Source organism: Epinephelus fuscoguttatus, linkage group LG8 (assembly GCF_011397635.1).
Source record: "Epinephelus fuscoguttatus linkage group LG8, E.fuscoguttatus.final_Chr_v1".
Classification (NCBI taxonomy): Eukaryota; Metazoa; Chordata; class Actinopteri; order Perciformes; family Serranidae; genus Epinephelus; species Epinephelus fuscoguttatus.
The window spans coordinates 1,521,623-1,545,066 of NC_064759.1; the positions used below are offsets into that span (position 1 = coordinate 1,521,623).

The window sequence follows — 23,444 nt, forward strand, 5'->3', positions numbered from 1 at the left end:
GTTTGGGCCTCTCGTCCACACAATAATAAAACCACTATTTTCTAAAAATGCCCTCTGAGGTGAAGATTTATCAAAACTCTGGATACTGTTCATCTGCGGACATGTTAAACAGAGCGTTTGGGAAATGATGATGTCATCCTATCAAGTCGTGCATGCCTGTTGTTGCTTTGTGTGATGAGCAAACGCTAGAAACAACAGCAATGGCGAACTGCAGGTTTGCTCATGTTTTGTTCGCACTGTTTGATCTAATGACGACTTTACACTTTTACTCCCCACTGCACAGACGAACAGATCCATCAGCTGCACCCAGTGTCTCTGCTCCACCTCAGCATGTGGGGTTTAAGGTCCACCTGAACCGATGGTGGGAAACCTCTCAGAGTGGGACTGTTGAGGATGAGGAGTGGGAGAAGCGGAGGAGCAGAGCTTCACTCGTATGTTTAAAGAAAGTTCATCATCCTTAAACTGAACAGAATCACTGATGATGAGATCTCCAGTAGGTGTTTGAAAAAGGTAATGTTAACCTGTGCACTTCACAGACAGACAGCTAACACCTGGACCACAGACGGGCTCGGCTGCTCAGCTTCAGAACATCTGGAGAGAAAGAGTCTCGCCTATTTTCTGAAAGTTTTCAGCAACAAACAGGCAGTGAATGGTCTTCTGATGATCCCACTGACATCTTTCGCCACAGTTTCAATGTTTATATCTGTAACAGACGTGAAGAAATTGAAAGTATTTAATTTTGACTCAACGCTTCCTGCTTCCCTTTCAAAATAAAAGCCCTCCAATAAGGTTTCTGTGGACAGAATCCCTTCATTTGTTAACAGGAGGCTTTTAATTGTGGAAATACAGAAGTTACAGCAGCAGCTCCGCAGCAACAACGCTGTCTGTGTGAACACTGCATACGAGGGCGTTTAGGGTCCTTCTAGCTTTCTAGTGTCGATGGAGATGTTTTGTAAAACGACATCGTGTGGACTGATTTTTTGTTTTTTTTTAAACGGAGGGGAAAAATATCCGTTAGCAAAAATATCTGGACACACAGACACGGCCACAGCTCACTGTAGCTACAGCTGTACCCGCTTCTGATAAAGCATGCTGGTCGACTCCGTGGCCGCGGCCTTGTTGTCAGCCAAAACAGCATTTAAATTATAAACCTGAAGTGAAGTCACTTTAAAGAGAGAGAAAGTAAAACAGAGAGAAAGAGAGAGGGAGAAACTGAGAGAAGGAGAGAAGGAGAGTGAGCTTTAGGGAGACAGAGTGAGACAGAACTTTAAGACAAGGAAGCACAGGCAGATCAGTCCTGCCCCCTACAGGCAGAGGGTGCGTGTGTGCCTGTGTGTCTGTGTGTCTGTGTGTTGGTTTTCCTGGGGAAGAGAGGGACATCCTGTGACAGTGACTCAGTCGACACACACACACATTCATACACATATGTTGTTTACCCATTTGAAGCTGTTAACAGACATTTCCCACACACACACACACACACACACACACTCAAAAACTTTATTTTGATGCAGAAAAGTTGTTGTTTTGTGTGTGTGTGTGTGTGTGTGTGTGTGTGTGTGTGTGTGTGTGTAGCTCATTGCCTCAGGTGAAAGCGCCTGCTGCTTCTTCCCCGTAAAGAAGTGTGTGTGTGTGTTTGTGTGAATACAGGGGGGCTGTGCGGTGGGCGGAGCCAAGAGGAGGAGGATCGCGTGTGGGCGTGGCCTACCGACAGAGAGAGGCGGTCCTACTTCCAGTTTACCCAGATGGATGTTGGTCACTGTGAGACACTTGAAGGCAGGACACTGAGTGGATCAGACGCTCACACACACACATACACACGCACTGAACACACGGGAGTATCGGAGCTCGGAGCGGGACGGACCGAGGAGGGAGAACTGCACCTGTCCCACACACACACACCAACACACACACTTACAGAGGATCCGACCCGTCGTCCCTATGTGTGGATGGGACCAAAGTTACACGGTGAGTCCAAACAGGAAGAGTTTTATTGAGTTTAACATGGAGGAAAAAATCTGAGGAGTTTTTTTTTTAAGTTTTAAAAATAGGTTTTTATTTTAATTTAAATTCAGAGATTGCGTTAAATTTCTGGAGTATTTGAAAAAACAAAAGCAGTGAACTTAAGGAGAGTAAAACTTAATTTTAAGCTTTATTTTTTGCAACTTTTAAGGTTCCTTTGATTCAGATTTTTGTCTTGTTGGTGTGTGTTTGTGTGTTTGCAACAGAAGGTTTAATCTCTGTGATTTCTGGATAAATTTAAGTGATGAATGTTTGTGGAAATTCAAAGAAGTTTTTATTTCTGATCTTTGTTAAAGTTTTATTTTAAAGCTGTGTTGCTGTCGAGGTGCTGCTGGTGTTTGGACTGAAATTGTTTCACCTGCTGTTTGTTGGTGGTTTTCCCTTAAAGTGAGTTTTAATGTCTTTGTTCAGGACCTCAGTTTTTGATTTGAAGCTTTGATGCAAACTTTAAGACATTTGTGTTTTAGTGAGGACAGCTGGACTCAGGTGGACTTCAGTTTTTTCTCCACACATTACTGTGAATTTGACTTTTTCTCCTGTTGGACTTCACTGAGTGAGTTGGATGTGTTTCCCTGAGAGGAGGTTAAACAGCTCACAGCTTCAACTTTACTTATTAATTTTCACCTTCATCTGGAATTCTTGTGACTCCGTGCAGCTTTTGTATTTTTTCAGTTGGTCTAAATGTGCGAGAGGTGAATTGTTTCTTGGTTTTTGGTTTCACTATTAGTTTTCGATGTTGCAGCTGTTATGCAAAGAGGATTGTGCTGAGAGCTGGAATATTGAGAAACATTTCCATCTCTGACCACTTTTAATTTGCTTCATTTAAAAAGCAAATGGGGCAGAAACTGTTGCTCTGCTGGGCTGAGCTCTGAGGGGAAGAGGTGCAGCCGCTGTCGGGGAGAAATTACATTTTCTTGCTGGAAAATTTCTAAGTTTTGAGATTCAAATGAAGAGGTTTGTGGTTTTGTGAGATTTGAATGTCATGTTAATGAATTGCTTTGCTCCAGTCTGATGAATTTAACTATTACAATGAGTGTGCAGCAAAGAACTTCAGCTTTTTAATGTATTTGAATAATTTAAAAGTCATTTTATTGCAAATTTAGAACAAGAAAGTTCAATGAAAGATCATAAAAACAGGAAACTTATCAGTTAAACTTAGTAAATGAAGCATGTGTGGCTGTGTTTGGCTCCTGAGAGGAATCAGAATGTGAACATGTCTGTTGTTATGTTTGAAAGTCTTCCTCTTCGTCTCTTTGTGTCATGCTGTCTGCTGTTTTGAGGGGAAGCCGTTAGCTGTGACTGGAGCCAGTTGGATGTGAAATAATTTTCTTTCTTGCGGCTGCAGAAGAATTCAGTGTGGTCACTGAAGATCTGCAGCTTTCCGCTCGCCTGCGTGGGATGAGCAGCATGTTTTTCCCTGAGTGGATATCTGCCTCTGTGTGTGTGTGTGTGTGTGTGTGTGTATGTCTGTGTCTTGGGTGGGATCGCGTTTGAAGTTTTGTTTGTGCTGCTGTGGCCCCCCAAATGGAAAAGTTTTGGCGCTCCCTTCCTCATCGCCCCCCCACCCCCAATCCATTACCAGCACACACACAAGCACACACACGCTGGGAGTCGGGATGATTTGCCGGTTCCGCTGCAGTGCCACTCTGCTTCCAATTTTAGCTTCATTCAGACACAGACAGCGTTTCCTTCCTCTGTCTTCAGCCCCAGGAAGAGACGGGAGGAGGGGGGATGCAGGGAGGATACAGATTTTAACTTCATAATCTGCTTTCACACATACAAGCTGATAACTGACTTACACTGTCTCTGTCTCTGTGTGAGAAGTGGACAAACACAGAGAGCAGGACAAAAAGAAGATGAAGAATGCAAAGGAAAAGTTAATTTGCTTCAGAGAAAAAAACACTGATGGAAAATTGGAGAAGGAGACTTGAGTTAAATACGTGAAATAATTGTAAAGAAAATGTGCATTTAATGGAAAATATTCAGCAGTTGTCGTTCACTATTCAATATTTCAATCAGCTGATGTGTAGAAGTGTCAGAATTGGTTTGAATGTATTATTTTATAAAGCATAAATGCCATTAGTTAATAACATAAAACACACTTATCTTAAAATCCCATCAGTTTGAGAGTGAATCCATAATAAAATGACGGATTTATACGTGAACATGAGAGGATTTCTATCACTGTGGATGAGACACGTGTTGAGTTCCTCTTTGTTCCTCTCTGATCAAAGCTTCATATCTCTGCCTGACTCATTTTACATTTTGTGGTTTTAATAGACAGATAAAAAAAGAAAAGATCAACAAGAAATCAATCAGTGAAATTAATCCTGAGGGCTGGAATCATAAACAGGTCATATTTCTTATTACACCAGCCAATAAAAATCAAAAGCAAAACATTAGAACTTATTTCCAGGGTTTGGTTTTGATCCTTTTTGGCAAATTAAACACATGAAATATTTTTATTATTATCATCGTCACATCAAAGTGATAATTATCAGTCACAAACGATGCAGGTCTCATCTCTCATTGTTTTACAAATTCATGTTTTCACCAAATATCTGACAAGACAAACTGTTTCCCATCTGTGTGTGTGTGTGTGTGTGTGTGTGTGACAGCAGCGTTAGTCAGACCCCCCTCCTCACTGAGTCACCCCACATAATAATCACAGCTCTTCCTCTCTTCCTTCTTCATCCCTTCATCTCTCCCTCTGTTTTGATCACCGTTAGTCTGAATCCTTTTCTTTTTGTCCTCTTTTTATCTCTTATCTTTTCTCCTCACTTCACTTATCTGTTTTCCACACAGTCCTCTGTCTCTCCTCTCTTCTTCTTTTCTTTTCATCCTTACCTTCTTTTTCATTCTTCTTTCTTTGGCTCTGATGGTTTCCTTCCTTCAGTATTTCCCTTTTTGATCCTCCACTTCTTCTTTCCTTCTTTGTCTCTCCTTATCTTTTCATATTATTTTCTTCTTCCCTCAGCTCTTCCTTTCTTCCATCATTCTTTCTATCTATCTTTATTTACCTTCCTTTTTACCTTTCTCTCATTCTGTCCTTTTCTCTTTCCTTTTTTTATTTTCCACCTTTTCTTCCTTTGTTTCCCATTTTTCTTTGTCTTCTTCCAGCTCTCCCTCCTTCCTTTCTTGTTTCCATGGAATATTTTTTCCTTAATTTCTAATTTCTCAGTTTTAATTTTTAGAAATGTTTTCAATGAAAGAGATTGAAAATTAAAGACAATATCTTTTTTTATCTCCCCGTGTCTCTGACCCAGGCGACCTCTCATAGCTCGGCCATGTTGACCAGTGAGGGGGCGCATACCATGGAGCAGGACGACACACATCACGGAGCCAAGATGGCCTCCACTGCCACCAACAGCACCGACTCAAACAGAGCAGAGACGACGGCAGACACGGACGTGGACATGGAGACAGAGACGGAGATGGAGGAGGCAGACATGAGCCGGTGGACGGAGGCAGAGTTCGAGGAGAAGTGCACGTACATCGTCAAAGACACGGCGTGGGAGGCGGGGCCAGACAGTGACGCTGTGACGACAACCAGAGCTGAGGCGTCGCTGCCTCGGAACCTGGCGTTCAAACACCCAGCTGACAGCAAGGAGGTCAGACTCACAAACACACACACACACACACACACACACACACACACACACACACTTTGGCAGACATACAAACTTTCTCTCTAGTCACACACACTCAGGCGGAGAAAGCCATCTGCACACGCTCGTGAGTCAGATGTCGGTCATGTAATGAAGAGGGGGTCGTCTCGCCATAAAACTTTACGTACACATTACAGAGAGGAATCTGTGTGTGAGTGGGTGTGTGAAAGGCCTGAAGCTAGAGTTTACACACTCTCACACACACACACACACACACACACACTCTGTAACTGTATCTGTGTGTACACTGCGACCTCATCGGCTCGTATTCATGCATGAAAACTCATTTATCATCTGAGGGAATGATGACGGCTTTATCCCAAGTCTGTGTGTGTGTGTGTGTGTGTGTGTGTGTGTGTGTGTGTGTGTGTGTTTCAGATCTCATTGATTTCATTTCACTCAAGTCATTAAATGAGCTGCAGTACTCGTAGCTGCTGGCAGGGAGCGCAGTTCAACATGTTAACGCGGCACATGAGACGGCTTCTGTCTGCTGATGTTTCAGCTGCTCAGTCAAATTTAATGAGGATATAAAGTCATGTTTGACCCATCAGACGCTTCACAGCTCAAATCTGCCGAGGCCTTTAAGGTAAATGGAGCTTTAGGGTATTTTAAAACTCCTGAGAGTTTGTGTTTCTCAACAAAGTTTGGAGCAAAATATCCAGAAACATGAGCTGGTAAAAATCAGTAACTGTAGTTGTGTATTTTGGTCAGATTTTGTTGCCAGGCAGAGGAGAAAACTGGATCAGCACGACACATTTGCTCTGTAAATCTCTCTCAACTAATCACACAGCGGCCTTGTGACTTTCTGACAAACCTGAATGGATAAAGTTTTGGTCACTGATTGAACTGGAGGCTAAAAGTCAAAGGTTGAAACTGAGGTTGGATAACAGTGAGGTGTTGCACAGAACCAAAATGACTCTCTGCTAATGTGAAACAGCGAAAAACAGAGAATGATTATCTGCTGAAAGCTGAAACATCAGATGTAAATTTGCATTTTATTATGAAATAAGAAATCACAGAACCTTTCTACAATGCTGCGAACACAACCCTGAAAACAAATAAAAGAGAGCACAAAACAAGCTTTAAAATGTTCATTCTTTGTCCTGTAACAGATTTCACAGTCATCACAGATCAGTCACGAGGCTTCCTGCTAGAAAAGTAAAACTCAGTGAATCTCCTGCTGCAGCCGATCATCTCTGCCATGCTGTTCAAGGCAGTTTGAGAAAAAGTGCATGACAGCAGGTCAAAGGGTCGTGACTTTGGCAACTCTGACACTTTGTGAGTTCCTGAGCAGCGTGATCACATAGATTTTCTCATCAGGGGCCTTATCAATGGGAAACTGACGCAAGAACCAGAGAGAGAAGCTGATTGGCTATCAGCAAATACTTATCTGGTCTGGAAGAAGGGAAAGGCTGAGGACAGGAGCTTTGATCAAAGAAGATTGAGTTTTGGTTCAAGGAAAGAGAAGGAGCATTGTAAACGTCTGTTAATAAGTCAGAACACACTGTCTGGTCCCGCCGAGGGAAAAAAGGGGGAAGAGGGGATTTCCCGTGTCACCAGGGGTTTGGGAAAGTCGTGTGTTTGTGTGGGTTCTGCATGAAGAAAATGTGTGTGTGTGTGTGTGTGTGTGTGTGTGTCTCTGCCATCCACGGCTGGAGCCTGACGTCTAGTCGCCACATAATCCCTCGCTTTTCTCCTCTTCCTCCTCCTCCCTCTTGTTCTGCTCTTTGATTGAATCAGGCGAGAAACAAAAAATAAAAAGAAACAAAAGATTTATTTTTTCTTTTGAGTATCTGGATGTTTCCACATGAAGCGTCTGAAGTGGCAGCAGTTTTGGTTTGATGTGGCGACGAGTGGAGGTGTGACGAGAGAAAGAGAATTGAAAGAAGAGATTTTACAGTTTTTCTCCGACCACACACACACACACACACTCCAAATGAAGTGAAGCGCAAAGTTGGTTCATTAATCATCGGCGGCGTTGACAGCTGGCTGATAGTGTGTGAGTCTGTATTTGTACAAACAATATGAGTTAATTAGACTTAATGACACATATCACTGATGGATGTGCACAACAGCATGAAAATGCACACACGCACACACTCCATATCTACAGCAAGCCACGTGGTCAAAAACAAAAGAGCTACACGGGGTTGCACGCAAAATTTTTAACAAGTTATAATCTTGAGTTTTGAGATGTCTAAAGCAAGCTACTTTGTAAAATTTTGTCTGAAGGTGGATTTATAGTTGTGAGTCACATGTGGCCTTTGTCTTTATAAGCATTTATACTGTGGTGGTGTGTCTGTGTCTCTCTGCAGTTACACCCTCAAAATGCTAGGTGGCAGTAGAGTTTATGTGAAGTGCTGTAAAGTTGGATTGATTTAAAACACATTAAACACACGTTAAACACACATTAAACATGGCTTAATAGAGACAATTTCAAACACAAGTACACAAATCAACTTCATTTTCACTCACAAGGTTCACAGACAAAACAACTGTCTTATACTTAACACGTTTTCCCCATAAATGCAACATGCTAACATTATTAGCATAAGTCTCTGGCATTTTACATTGCATAAATTAGCCTAGAGGCTAGTGAAGGTTTTTCCCAACTCATATGAAGTCAGGAAACATCACACATTGGTCTGAAAATGCCATTTTGGGCGGAGGCTTTATTGTCTTAGCAATTCATTGTTATAACAATAAACAGGTCGTCATCACTGCAACCACTAGTCACACTTATGGGGAGGTGCACATCAGGCGTGGCGTATGCGTCTATGCAGAGCCTATGCCATTGGTACGGCGTCAGTCCATTGTAGAAGTATTAATACCACTCAAGACACTACAAGTTTTGTGTTAAAGATCACACACACTCACGATCCACATCAAAGACCTCTTCGATCTTTTGTGTAACCCCTGTGCGTATGTGTGTGTGTGTGTGTGTCTTGGTGCAGGTGGTCGGCGTGTGCAGCAGGGAGTACATCCCCAAAGGAACTCGCTTTGGTCCCCTGGTGGGCGAGATCTACACGGCTGACAGCGTTCGCAGAGACGCCAACCGCAAGTACTTCTGGAGGGTGAGCACACACACACTCATGCAAGGGAAAACACACACACACACAGACACACACAGACACACACACACTTCCTCAGAAGCCGGAGGGACCCCTTCCTGTGACGTCACGCACGTCTAAAGTCAGTCAGTGGAACAGGAAACTGGGCTCGCTGTTTTTCATGAGACAGTGAGACGGGGATGTGATGTCACCTTCACACAAATAACATGTCACACTGCGGTTCCTGTAAGTCCGCACGCGCGCACACACACACACACACACACACACACACACACACACACAGAGCGTTCGACAGAATACACTCCATCACTACCGGTAACTGACTGAGTGAGAGCACACACGCTCACAAACCACCTACCTGACCACCGCCCACACACTGGGTGTGTGTGTGTGTGTGTGTGTGTGCATGAAGAGAAAGAGTCAGTGTGCTGCAAACCACAAGCAGACATTAAATCAGAAAGGTGTTCCATTCATGCTCATATCTCACTTTCTCACACACACACACACACACACACACACACACACACACACACTGAGCCGAGAGATACGAGAGAGTGAAAGAGAGAAAGAGAGGCAGAAAATGAGTCGGCGGTCCGTCCTTTCCCTTTTCAATATAAAAGAGGATCTCCTCCTCCGCGGCACTCTGTCTGTCTCTGTCCGTCTGAGGGGAATGAAAGGATGGAGGGACGGAGAGAGGGACAAGAGAAGAAGAAAGGTGTTTGAATGTAGTCAGATTTATTTTTAAAACCGGCTGGATTTAAAACTTAGTTTGTTATTTATCACTTTTTTATTTGGTAAGTTACTTAAACTGACTTTTTTGCCATTTACTAAAGATATTTAGTCAAACCCTTAATTTTAGTTCATTAGTAACTAATTAATTTGCATTTTTAGTCAGTTAGTTTATTATTTATTACATTTATTTACACATTTATTTCGTGGGTTTTGCTACTCATTTACTTTTCCCAGGCTACGTACTAATTAAGTGACAGAATTAGTGGAATTTTACTGATTTTTTTCAGTTAGTTACCCCCAGTTTTTAGTTACTGTCAATAGCTTGTAATTCACTTAGTCTGTATGTCAGTTTGTCAGTGAAGTCATTCAGGGGAAGTGAATGAAGGGAGAGAAAAAAAAGATGAATTTACATAATACTTATTTTTAAACAAGGCTGTTACTGCTGTTATTACAACTGAACGAAGTCATTTAGTTTTGTTAGAACTTCTGTGTCGTCTGTTTTTTTATTCAAAGAAGAGAAAAAGTAAAGAATCGAAAACTGAAAATAAAAAGCTATTTTTTTACTTGACTTCTTTAATTGACGACAATCAATTCTGACATTTAAAGAACATGAGTAATAATTAATTTTCTAAATTCTTTTTCGCTCCAGATCTACGAGGGCCAAGAGTTCCACCACTTCGTCGACGGCCTGGATGAGACTCGCTCTAACTGGATGCGCTACGTGAACCCGGCGCACTCGGTGGCAGAGCAGAACTTGGCAGCATGTCAGAACGGCATGGAGATCTACTTCTACACGGTGAAGCCCGTCCCAGCCGGTGCTGAGCTGCTCGTCTGGTACTGCCACGACTTCGCCCGTCGTCTCCACTACCCGCCGTCCGGAGAGCTGATGATGCAGAAACTCAGTAAGTGTTTCAGCTAATAAATGAGTGAGACTTTGACTGTGACAGAACAGGTTATATTTATTAAACGTCTGATGCTCCGAGCTGCTGTCGTAAAAACCATACAATCAATAGACAATGTAGGTGTGTGTGTGTGTGTGTGTGTGTGTGTGTCTTGAGTGTGTCCTGTCGCCGCTCTTAAAGCCTCACAGTGTTTTTGAGTGTAGCCGTGTCTCCTTCCTCTCTGAACCTTAGCCTGTCATTATCTCACACACACACACAAAAGTACAAGACCAACAACCTTTCATCTCTGTCAGTGCCATCGCTGTATTTGTGTGTGTGCCAGTGACAGTGTAATTACACACACAGGGGGATATGGCCCCTAATGCCACAGTCTTACACACTTAAAGACCCGCTCTTAACATGAAAGCTCGCACACACAACCTTGCTCAACCTCAATAAAAGCAGCAGAGACTGTTTGCATGACTGCATTTGTCTTTGGTGACCTTTTTATGAGAGAAAAGTTAGCGTCAGAGTTCTCCGTGCTCACACACAAATGTTTTACCGTTCTTCTGATTCCCTTCTGATAACAGCATGAACCCCCAGCTGCTAACATCAGCCCCAAACCTCCATCTAAACCTTTAAATCATAGATGAGTATTAGTTTAGCACAAAGCAGAGAGACACAAATTTGGACATGCAGCTCTGAAATGAACCTTTTCTTGACACAGCAGACGGGCTGCACTGCTCCCCTTTAGTGGAGCTGATCAAAGAGAGAGTGAGCTGAGAGGAAACAAAGACAGAGAGAGGGAGCTCAGGGCTTTCCAGGTGTGACTGCAGGTTAATGGCAGTGTTAAGGTGGTAGAGGGACCAGCAGACCCAGCCTGGGCGACTCCTCTGCCCAGGGAAAAATGCGCATGACCTGGGGGAGAGGCAGGAGGCACCTCAGCCCCCCCTCCCAGTCACCTCCCCTCTCCAAAGCCTGTGTGTGTGTATCCAGCATATGTGTTGTCTTTCATTAGCTGCCTCTGTCATTTGGCCCCACAGGCTTCTGTTGACCTGCCAGTGACTCAAACACTGATGTTTACCTGCAGCACAAACACTTACCTGAACTTGGCTGCAGTTTTGTCCATGGTCTGTTGAGCTTTAAGTTTCGAGCCATTTTTTTTTTTGTCCGGTCTGATGAGTACGTGCCAAAAATGAGTCCTTTTGACTGTTGGACTGGAGTTTTGGCTCTACACACAAAGTCAGAAATAATCTCATCGGCTGAGTAAAACCAAGAAAACCACAATCTTTCTGACTAAGAAACGTTAAACCGAAACTCAGCCACAAGGGCAAAAGGTAAGACAAGAGGAAGCTGATGAATTCAGCAGCTGTGCTGCAGACTGAAAATGCAGTCTCATAATTTAATGATTTCGGTGAGCCCATCTGACCTACGAAGGTCAAACCTGACCCTTCGATTTGAATCTGCTGTTCTTAATGCCAGCGTATTTTTGGTGGTTTTGCTTCAGAGAAGATTTGTCTCACTGTCGTCTTCCGGTCTTTTTTTAAATCACACTCAGTGTCCCACGGGAGGGGGGCACCACAGTCTCTGCTCCAAACCAAGCAACATCCTGTATTTTATTCCCAAGTCGTGCAACAACATGTCAACTGCATCGTCTTTGTCTCTCTGGTTTTTGCCCTTTCAAACGCAGTCATAGCAAAACCAGACATCTGTGAGTAAAATGACTGAGGGTGCACCGCCGTCTCACTCCCTCACTTTCTCCTCTCTCCTTCTCTCACTCTTTTGGTCGTCGCTGTGTAGCATTCTCTGAGTGTTAGCACTTTAAAGCACCTGTCAGCCATGTGTGTGTGTGTGTGTTGTGTTCAAAGATGCTGCTGCTCCACCGATAAAAACACTCTCTTTTCTCTCACACGCAGTCATAAGTGCGACATGCCAACGCATTCACACCCACTCTTTTCATCTCAAACACATGCTAGCTCGCACATACTGCGCATGTGTGTGTGAGAGCGTGTGTGTGTGTGTGTCGGCCATTTGCTTGATATATTTGGCACTTGAAAAGACCAGAGAGAAGGTGGAGGGGGGGGGCGCTGGAGGTGGAGTCGCACCTCCCACCCCCTCTGTTGACTACTTGAACTTCCTGGCAGAAGGGCCGTGTTGACAGATTGATATCTCCAAGATGGCCGCCCTGTTTGTTTTCTAGAAGAAGGAAGGAGGGAGGAGGAGGAGGAGGAAGGCTAACTGATAACCTCAATGTTTACACACTGCCGCTATACTTGTGATGCAGGGGTCACTGCCTGTGTGTGTGTGTGTGTGTGTGTGTGTGTGTGTGTGAGTGAGTGAGAGAGGGTGAATCGGGGGAGTCAAACAAATTTCACCAGTGCTGGCACTCAGGATTAACTCTGACAACCTCCATCTCTCTCTCACACACATACACATTTACACGTGCTCACACACTTACACACACACACTCCCCTCTGGGTGACCTCCTGGTAAAAAGTTGACTGGGCAGTAAACGAGCTTATAGATAATAGACGGCGGTGTTTTAAGGGCCCGTCTGAAGCCATTTAACAGCCGAGATGTGCTGCTCGCTGACTACCCGGGGCTTTTAGAGAGTGTGTGTGTGAGCTCTCCTCCTAATCCACTCTTTCATCATGCAGAGGAGACAGTAGGTGTGAGTGACTGAGGAGGAAGCTCGCTAATCTGACCTTTGACCTGGAAACAGAGTCGGTAAAGTCAGGAGAGTAGGAGTTTGATCAAAAATGTGCATGTGTTCCCCAAAAGTGGAAAAGTCAACAAATCAGACAGAGGCCTTTGTCTGCAGGCACCTCTGTGTGTGTGGACCTTGTCACATGGTGTGTGTGTGTGTGTGTGTGTGTGTGTGTGTGTGTGTGTGTGTATGTGTGTGTGTGGAGGGCAGGTGGAGGCTTTTTCGGAGGATATCTTTAGCAGGAAACCTTCCATCAGCCCTATCTGTCTGCCACTATTTTGATTTTATCTTGATTTTATAGGCACACACACACACACACACACACACACACACACACACACACACAGATATAAACACACACAATGCCCAAAGGCAGCTGTCACGCCTCACTTCCTGTCTATTGCTCCCGCCCTCACCCCTCACGCTCGTTCGTCAAATCTGTCACCTTAATTGGCCCAGAGTTGAGTTACTTATGGTGTTCCTAAACCCTGCAACACACACACACACACACACACACACACACACACACACACAGAACGTAGTCTACCACTTTAACATGCAGAGGTTAATCTCTGCCGACAGGCTCAGTTTTAAAGTAATCAGAGAATATTTTATGTTGTTAAAAGTCATGATTTCCACTTTAAATGACAAAACTTGGGATCATTCATCAAAGGGCCTCGAGGGGAGGAATCACCAGGACTTTATCTTGATCTGCTGAACTCTCTCTGACCTCTCCTTTCTCTCTGTGTCTCTTCAGAGCAGTCTCTCTTGGAGGTGAAACAGCAGCAGGTGAGCAGTGAGGAGCGTTTGGTTGAAGCCTCCAGCCCGTCCCCCGTCGCAGTGACCCCCACGCCGCCCAAGAGGGAACACAGCGTCCTCTCCATCCTGCGTGGCACCAACAGCACCTCCTCCTCCTCCTCAACGAAGAGGGAGCCCAGCCGGCCGCTTCCCACCCGGCCGCGCTGTGCCGACAGTCCTGAGCGCCCTCTGTACCCTCGCGCCCTCTACCCGACGCTCAGACCCCACCCTCACATCCCTGAAGACTTCCTTGGCCACAAACCCGGCCAGCTTGTTTACCCCACAACTTGTTCCCCTGGCAACCAGTCTTCAGCCACACCCAGCCCGTCAGCGAGGAGCAGCCCTGACAGCAGCCCTCAGGGGAGCCCACTGGGTCCAGCATCTTTTTACCCCACTGGACTGGGTTCTTACCCCGGTTACTCCCCGCCATCTACTCCCATCTCCTCATCCTTCTACCCTCCAGGAGCTCCTTACTCACGCTACCTCCTTCCCCATCCCTACTCTCTGCCTAGCGGTGGTGTCCCAACTGTAGGAGGAATCTTTCCCAGGATGTACCCCGTCTACAGCAGCCTGCTCCCCCCTCACGTGCCCCTCCTGCCCTCCGACACAGCAGGGAGGCGCTTCCTGATGCCAGACCACATCCAACCCTCCTCCGTCTCTGCCCACAGAGACTTCCTCCTCCCCAGGCCCACCAGTGCCTTCTCAGCTGCCACGTCTCTGAAGGACAAAGCAGGGCCTCACCACCCTTACCCCGCGCACCCTCACCCACACAGACCCACCCACGCCCCCTCCAGCGGCTCCCCAACAGCAGGCACAGCACCTCCCAACGAGAGGGTGCCCACCAAGCCTACCTCAGCCCTGCTGGGCAATGCCGGCGAGCATTGCACAGATGAGGAGGCAATCAACCTGACCAAGGCGAAGCGTGGCCCGGGCTCAGCAGGCTACAAGGCGCTGCCGTACCCGCTGAAGAAGCAGAACGGCAAAATCAAGTATGAGTGCAACGTGTGCAGCAAGACCTTCGGACAGCTGTCGAACCTGAAGGTGAGGATTGAGACGAGTTGTTTCCGTGTTTGTCTTTCAACATCTTGTCTGATTTACTGACTCATTATCATTCCACTCCTTTGTACTGGGAAGCTTACAGTTCATTATAATTAGGCCACAGAGCAGGTTTACTGCACCTGAAAGAGCAGGGCGTGTTAAAAACCATTTACAGAAAACTCACCAAGCTCTCCGTGTGTTTTAACATAATCAAGTTTATATTTCTTTACCACCTCGAAACCTTTTAGTTTGTTGGTTTCTCTGATATTTAACTGATCTTTCTCTTCCTCCTCTCTGTAGGTTCATCTTCGTGTCCACAGTGGAGAGAGACCCTTTAAATGTCAGACCTGTAACAAAGGTTTCACTCAGCTGGCTCACCTGCAGAAACACTTCCTGGTCCACACTGGGGAGAAGCCACATGAGTGCCAGGTAAGAAACAATGCCAAGGACGCTTTCTGACTCTTTCCGCGAAAGATGAGTTGATAACGAGATATGAAGGTTAATTTGTGGGTTGCCACAAGCAGCTGACATCATCTCTTTGTCTCCTCCAGGTTTGTCACAAGCGCTTCAGCAGCACCAGCAACCTGAAAACTCACCTGCGCCTCCACTCAGGGGAAAAGCCCTACCACTGCAAACTCTGCCCAGCAAAGTTCACCCAGTTTGTCCACCTCAAGCTGCACAAGCGGCTGCACTCCCGCGAGCGTCCGCACAAATGCCCCCACTGCCACCGCCACTACATCCACCTGTGCAGCCTGCGGCTTCACCTCAAGGGCTACTGCCCTGCTGTCTCCACTCACTCTTCCTTGGAAGACGTGCACCGCGCCAACGAGGAGATTGAGCGCTTTGACGTCAGCGAGCACGCCGAGCGGCTGGAGCAGCTGCAGGGAGGGGTGGAGGTGGAGGCTATGCTGGAGAAGCAGGTCTTGGGGATGCTGTGGAGGGAGAACGACCTGAAGTCCCCCCATTACCATCCCCACCACAAGGGCGGCGCCACCGACCTTATCTCTGCAGGTTACGGCACATATGAGTCCCCGAATGAGACATCAGTCATCAAGATGCGGCACAGCAGCCCCATCCCGCCACTTCCTGCCAACGTCACCGTCAAGCAGGAGTCAGAGGATCACGCGTGACTGACCTTTAAACCCAAAGGACTTGGAGTCAGGACTGCACGACTCAGCAGACAGCTGTAAATAAATAAATCTCTACCTGGTTGTCGTCAGGAGTGATATCATGATTACTCCAGGTTTATCAGGGACTCGCGAACTCAGGGCTCAAGAGACACTGTCCCATGACTACTTAGCAGTTTCAGCGTTTATTATACTTACAGACAATCATGTACCCAGGATTTACCTTTAATGTAATTAATATAATGCTATTATCATTATTGTTGTTGTATTATTTGGTCTCGATTTTCAAATGTCTTTGTTTTTTTTTTTGATCAATTAGTTGTTATATAACCTCCTTAATTTATTATACTTTTTATTTGTTGTCTTTAAAAGCAATAAGTGGAAGGGATGGTTACACTGACGGGATGAAATCAACGTTAAAGACTTATTTTGTTTTCTCTGTGGCCATTTCTCTGTAGATAGTCACTCAGTCTATGCCTATATCCGTCCGTCTGTCTGTCCGTCCTCTGACCTCTGACCTATAGAATCAGGGGTTTCCACTCTTCAGGGTTTTATCTATTTAAATTTAGGAACCAACATAGCAGGTTAAAAAAGGGTTTGAATAACTTGCCAAAGTGCGGCACATAAATTTGTTAACTTAGTGAGAAGAGCTTTATTTCAACCCTGCTCGATAGCTTCCCGAAAGTATGTCTGTGTCCTTTTTCTGATGCCTACTTAATTTAATTTGAAACTAAAAAGGGCATTTTTTGTATATTTTTCACAACGGTTACCTCAGTGTGCATGTGACGATACGACTGTGTGTGTGTTTGTGCGAGTGTGTGTGTGTGTGTTTAAAGGGACAGCTAAAGGTGGGAGCTTTCTATTTATTTTTGCTACTTGAAGAAGAAGAAGAAGAAACCAAACTGAACTGGAGTGCAGCTCTTCGTGTGGTCCAAAGGAGCGGCACCGCCCGCTAACATGTAGCACATAATGGACTCGGGAGGCCGGCCAGCCGCCCCCCCCCTCGTCCCTCCTTTTGTTTTATTTTTCTACAACACTGTCAGCACCCGACAGGGAAGTGAACCTCCTCGGACTGAGGAGGTTTCACACTTGACGCTAGAAACCAAAGTTCACTTGGCTTTAATTTCAAATGCACACCAAAAACCAGGAGAAAGAAAAATGAAAACAAGGGAAGAAGGACTCGAGGAATCAAATTGCTGAAGAAGGGAAGACGTACTGTGTGTATATGATGAAGTGTTCAATCTTTCGCTGTGGTCTCACGTTTTGTAGATGTTTTGTTGTTGTTGTTTGTTAATATTTCGGTTGAGAAGCAATGGCCCCTTCTTCAACCCCACCCGTCCGCCACCTTGTTGAACTGGCATACACGAAAGCACCTCGGCCTTCTTTTATGCACTGGCCCCCCCCTCCTCCTACTTTATAACTTCAGTGCCGATGCTTGCACCATTTACACTGTGTACAATATCACTGAAACTGGTCAGAACGGCATTAAGACTCAGCTTAATGTCACTAAAGCAACTGTGACTTTCTGCAGCAGTTGTACATCAACAATCTGAACTGTGCATCTGTCTCTCCTCTGTTTCATCATCTTTGTCTCTAACTAATGTTCGACCAAAGTGTCTCTTTCTCTGATCAGAGCTTTAACTCCAGAGGAGAATCCCCAAAAGGACTGTCTCTGTTTACATTCTGGTTTACATACTTATTTATGTGCAAAATGTCAAAAAGTGTAAATTATGATATAAATGTTCACTGCTCTAATCTAAACCCTGCGGCTCTGTGTGCTTTATTCTCTTTACATGTGGTTTGGTAGAACAGTCATTGAAATGAATGTGTACAGACATAATGGAAAAGCTGGAAAATAATGCTCGTCTTTAATGCAGTGAAATTATATAAGTGAAATTATACTCGCTCTACCACTACATAGTAATTGTAGATACTTTCCTATGTTAATATTTGACAGGCACATCTGTCTTCTTAAATAGTATTTCTAGTTGTAACGGAGCACACCACTTGTTTCTCATTAAAAAGCTTGATCTGTTTTTCACTCATCTCACATCAGCAGCTGTTTCTGCAAAAAAAACACTGGAGAATTTTGCTTCAACACAATTTAGTGAAACTGATCCTAAAATTGTTACAAATCTCAGGAACAACTAAAAAAAGCTAGTTTGTTACGGGGGCAGCTAACGGCTAATTCTGTAGCTGAAGACAACATATCCACCACAAATCATCAAAATATAGTATGATAATTTAAGTTAAGATAAGATAAGATAAGATAAGATAAGATATACTTTATTGATCCCCAGGGGGGAAATTCAAGTATCACAGCAGCACAAGACAAAATCAAAGGGCATTAAAAAGAATAAGATTAAAGAGAGAAAATAAAAAGTAAAAATTAAAGATAATAATAGATAAATTAAAAATAAAATAAAATTGCTACATCAAATGAATAAAGTGAATAAAAAATGGCAGACAAAGTGTCATTATTGGGCGGGTGCAAGATAAGTCCGTCCAGAGCTGGATGTAGCTTAAGCCAAACCACTGTTGTACAGTCTGATGGCGGTGAGCACAAAAGAGCACCTGAATCGTTCAGTTCTGCACCTGGGTGGGATAAGCCGCTGGCTCGTCATAAAGCTGCAGGCTATTTGCAATAACCTAGCAAGCCCAAGTTAGCTGAAGAGCTAACTACTAAAAACTACTGCAGCCTCGGGGCGTCGGTAGAGCAGTGGATAGTGCCGGTGCCCCATGTACAATGGCGATGCCTTGCTGCAGCAGCCGCAGGCTCGACTCCAGCTTGCAACCATCTGCTGCATGTCATCCTCTGCTCTCTCCCTCTCTCACCCCGCCTCACTCTATCCTGTACATTGAAGGCAAAAAAAGCCAGAAAAAATAATATTTAAAAAAAAACTAGTGCAGCCTTTAACGCAGTGATACTCAACTTACAGCCCATGGGCCAAATCTGGCCCCCAGTAGAGAGCCAGTTGACAGGGAAAGTAAACTGATTCACACTGGGATAATATACATGAAGCTGCCTTTACACTGCCACACAGCAACCGCTGCCTCCCTGCAAGAGAGTATCCCAGAAAAACAAAGTGTTCTTAAAAGGAAATTTTGGTTTATTTCAACCTGTCTCCTATCGTCCTAAATTTGTTTCAAGTGACTAGTGACATAAAAATAATAGTTAGCATGTTAGCCGTTAGCCTAGATACAGCCGGGGCGCATAGTAGCATCAGACCTGTTAAAACGTAAGTGAACGGGCAACCTTCAAGTGCAAAGTTAGTCCACTAAACAAGCTTTTTTTCCACAAAGACCGCCTCATATCATTAGGATAAATGTCAGAGAACATATCGAAAACAACATGTAAACATGTTGTCTTACCTTACCGGTGTGCTGCCATGTTTGTTTGCCATCTAGCTCTGCTTTCCAAAGCACGGCGCAAAGCAGCTGCTGCCGCTAATGTCTAGGGCCGTGATGACGGGCAGGTGCAACCTGATCTCACAGAAATACATGAAATGACCACGACCTCTTAACACCACATTCCGTGGTGGCAGCACGTAATGGGTTGAAATTACGTGCTGCCACCACGAAAACAATGCCAATGTAAAGTCAATTAGGATCCTCTCCCGTGGTGGACACACGGATTCCCTGATTCAATCATGTCACGTCAACCTCGTTTTCCTCAATGATATCTTTAACATTCCTGTACACACACAAAAATGCGGAAGTGTCCTTGATATTAAAACGGCAAATATATTCCTCTGTTATAATCTCCAACCAATAATAATAATAATGATAATAAAGTGATAGTTCGGCTGTTCTAGATATTTGTTATAGCCTATTCAAATGTTCAATCCCAAAAACGCCGTTTCCAGAGAACTTGCTAAAATATCTGAAATGAACCATCATGCCTACTTTTTCTTAACATATTTCATCTAGGTGCAGTGTCATTACTAGTTCAGCTTTACTAGACATTTGATATATTCAGTAGATGTATCTTTTTACGACCCTGTTTTACAACAAGCCGCAAAAAACCTACCGTCCCAAAAACGCCGTTTTTAGAGTACTATGTAAAATAACTACGATTAACCAATATCCTTGCTTTTTTTCTTAACATGGTTCATCTAGGTGCAGTGTAATAACTACTTCAGCTTTACTAGATATTAGATTTATTCAGTAGATCTATCTTTTTACAACCCTGTTTTACAAGCCACAAACAAACCTACTGTCCCAAAAACGCCATTTCTAGTGTATTAGCTAAAATATCGAAAATTAGCCGACATCTTTACTTTTTCTTACCATAGTTCATCTAGGTGCAGTGTAATAACTAGTTCGGCTTTACTTGATATTAGATATATTCAGTAGATATATCTTTTTACGACCCTGTTTAGAGCCCTACTTTGCAAATCAGAAGAACTACAACTATGTTGCTGATATGTATCAAACTGCATGGCGCGGTCCCAGGGAATTGTAGTTTTTTAAAAATCTAAGCGATTTCCCAGATTTGGAAGTTGTAAATACTGAATTGAGAGTACACTGTGGACTTTAAGGGGATGGTAAACGCATTTGTGAAATCAGATTTTAAATATCTAATTTCTAAATGGGTGAAAATTAATTTTATCCATATTTTATCCATATCTGACAGCACCCTCAGTTGTTGACTACACTCACATGATAGCTGAGGTCAAGAGCTCTCTATAACAGTTGGTCCCATGTCTGTCCCCCCTTTAGCTGCTGAGTTATAAGCCCTCAAACATGCACTGAGGTCAAGGTTCAAAGGTGAATGGCTGAAAGCAGGAGCCATGTAGAATCTTCATACTGACATATGTTACTCTCCAGGTTGAGACCTTTCCAATGATGTATTTGGTTTAGCTCTACGACAAAGTTTAGATTTTTCATTGTTTGGACACAAGCCATGCCAGGTGTAGTTTCAGAGAGCACTTTGAAGGCCCCGTGTAGAAAATGAGTTTTGTTTGTTTCTTTTTTACTGTAGATAGTTACTAACATGAGTCATCCTCACACAATACAATACTACTAAAAAGTAAAACCAATAATAACAATAATGAAATAAGCAAAAATAATATTAAAATCATACTGAAATTTTAAAATCTATTTACAGAGTGGAATGGTAGCCTAACAGATAACTTAGATAATATTTATTATTGTTTAGACACTTTATTATTGCTTAGATACTATTTAGCCTATTATTGTATTTACTTTTAGCATGTTCTACTTTTGAGTAATTTCCGAGAAATTATGATAAAAAAAAAAAAAAAAAATTACAGACTATGGAGACACCCTCTTCAGTGTCTCACGTCAATTAATTAACACTATTTCTCGGCTTTTTATAATGCCTTTTTTTTTTTTTTTTTTTTTTTTTGCTGCTGTCTCTAGTTGAGTAGTAGTGAGAGTGGTGATTTGCTAAATACATTCTACAATAATAATTAGATTAACATTTGGTCTATAATATTGTTGGCTATATTACGCATTTTAATTAAAAAAACGGAAGAATAAAAGAAATAAAGACCGAAATAATTACTTTTTTTTATTGATACTCCTCTCTGACACACACACACACACACACACACACACACACACACACACATTGAACACGCGATTGAATGAATGAATGAATGAATGAATGAATGAATGAACATTAGAAGTGGTTCAGCCACACTCCCGCCAGCTGGCGCGGTCACATTGAGATTCCATTTGTTATTTATTACTAACAAAATGTTTTATATTGACCGTATGAATGGTTTCGTTTTCAAATAAATATTTGGAAACGAAAATATGCTTTGGTGTACTTTTACAGAGTTGTGCAATATGTATACAGCCTACCTGTATCAAAATGTAAAATGTTCAGCAGCGGTTTGTGTGACAGCTGCCACGGTCGGAGGTATAACCAGGGGGCAGCCGCTGGTTCTGTGGCGCTGGCTTGGGGTCCGCTCTCCCCTGGTGGAGTGGAGGGTGGCCGGGTTGCCAGGGGCAGACTGCTCCATGTGATGGTGTTTCCTCTCTGGTTCTTCCGTGCTCAGCCTTATTTTTATCTTCTTATTTATTTATTTATTTATTAGTGGCGTTTGGATTCAGTTACGGCAGACGGACGGCAATCTGAAATGGAATGAAGCCCACAGACGGCAGACAGCAGCTACAAAACAGTAGTGGAACGCGCCCCTTCCGCCCACAGCACAATGCTCTTAAAGCTCTACGCTATCAAAAGCTGGCAAAATACATTTATTTTATTTTATGGCCTTGACATTAACCTGACATATTGTTGAGTTATCAAGGACACTTCCACGTTTTGTGTGTATACAGGAATGTTAAAGATATCATTGAGGAAAACGAGGTTGACGTGACGTGATTGAATCAGGGAATCCGTGTGTCCACCACGGGAGAGGATCCTAACTGACTTTACATTGGCATTGTTTTCATGGTGGCAGCACGTAATTTCAACCCATTACGTGCTGCCACCACGGAATGCGGTGTTAAGAGGTCGTGGTCATTTCATGTATTTCTGTGAGATCAGGTTGGGCAGGTGCTTTGAGAACGTCACTGACAACGAACATCACTGAAATTACCAAAGATTTCTATATTTGGACAACCTGACAGTAGTCTGAAGTTTGGTGGAAATGTTATCACAGACCCAGTTTTTCTTCTGCCTGTCTTTACAAGTTGCAGCACTGTGTTATAGATCTGCAGGTGTTCAGACTAACATTATCAGCTCCTCCATCTTGTAGCCTTTCTGCTTCCGTGATGCCCTCCCCCTTCTATGTGATCATCCAGAGCCAGACAGCTACCAACGCCATGTTTGAAATGAGTGGAGGCTGCCAGGTAAGAGCAGCTTCAGGTGCCAGAGTGCATAAAAAAGCATACAAATGGAGCTTGACTATCCTCCTGATCCTCCAACAGATGTCTAGGCTGAGCCCCAGATGTCTTCAAATCTAGAAAAGCCCCTGCGTACATGACTGACCCCTGATCTCCTGTCAGTTTGCTAAAGTGGTGTAAGTCGAGTATCCATGAAGTAAGACATTTATTCTGCCATGGCCAAATGCCCTCTCTTGCAATGTTAATGAAAGTGAAAAATAATTTGTGCATTGGCCCAGTGATTTGGATCAGCTCTGAAATTTAATATGTTGGTCCATGGCCCACTCTGCACCCCTTCACCACGTTTCATTTTACGTAATCCCACTGACAAACAAACAAACCGAGCCTGAAACATAACCTCCTCGGTGCAGGTCATTAAACCTTTTCAGCATTCTGGACCACTCCAATCCAAAATCTGGACCATAACAGATGTCTTGAGAGGGCAGGTGAAAAGAGACTTAGTAAAGACTGTATGAGATGGAATCTGGAAAAATGTCAGCTGGAAAAAAGAAGAACATATATTTAAGCTGTCACTGGAATCT

At 43.8% G+C, this 23,444-nt stretch overlaps 2 protein-coding genes across 2 annotated transcripts in view; one reads left to right on the forward strand and one right to left on the reverse strand.

Moving 5' to 3' along the window:
- LOC125892608 (cathepsin S-like) overlaps positions 1-23,444 on the reverse strand; it is an 853,108-nt gene that overhangs the window by 417,951 nt on the left and 411,713 nt on the right. The gene's annotated exons all lie outside the window — the stretch shown is intronic.
- On the forward strand, positions 285-17,790 carry prdm1a (PR domain containing 1a, with ZNF domain). Its single transcript, XM_049582624.1, has 8 exons — positions 285-510; positions 1,651-1,968; positions 5,289-5,633; positions 8,645-8,764; positions 10,143-10,395; positions 13,839-14,920; positions 15,218-15,346; positions 15,469-17,790. Exons 2-8 carry the CDS (start codon positions 1,942-1,944, stop codon positions 16,045-16,047), a joined length of 2,535 nt encoding a protein of 844 aa, XP_049438581.1. The 5' UTR covers positions 285-510; positions 1,651-1,941; the 3' UTR covers positions 16,048-17,790.

Bases quoted from the DNA above. Each gene is read 5' to 3' on its own strand.
- prdm1a (XM_049582624.1), top strand. From the start codon at position 1,942: ATGTGTGGATGGGACCAAAGTTACACG. The intron at 8,765-10,142 runs GTGAGCACACAC...TTTTCGCTCCAG, and splicing joins ACCGCAAGTACTTCTGGAGG to ATCTACGAGGGCCAAGAGTT. The intron at 15,347-15,468 runs GTAAGAAACAAT...TGTCTCCTCCAG, and splicing joins AGAAGCCACATGAGTGCCAG to GTTTGTCACAAGCGCTTCAG.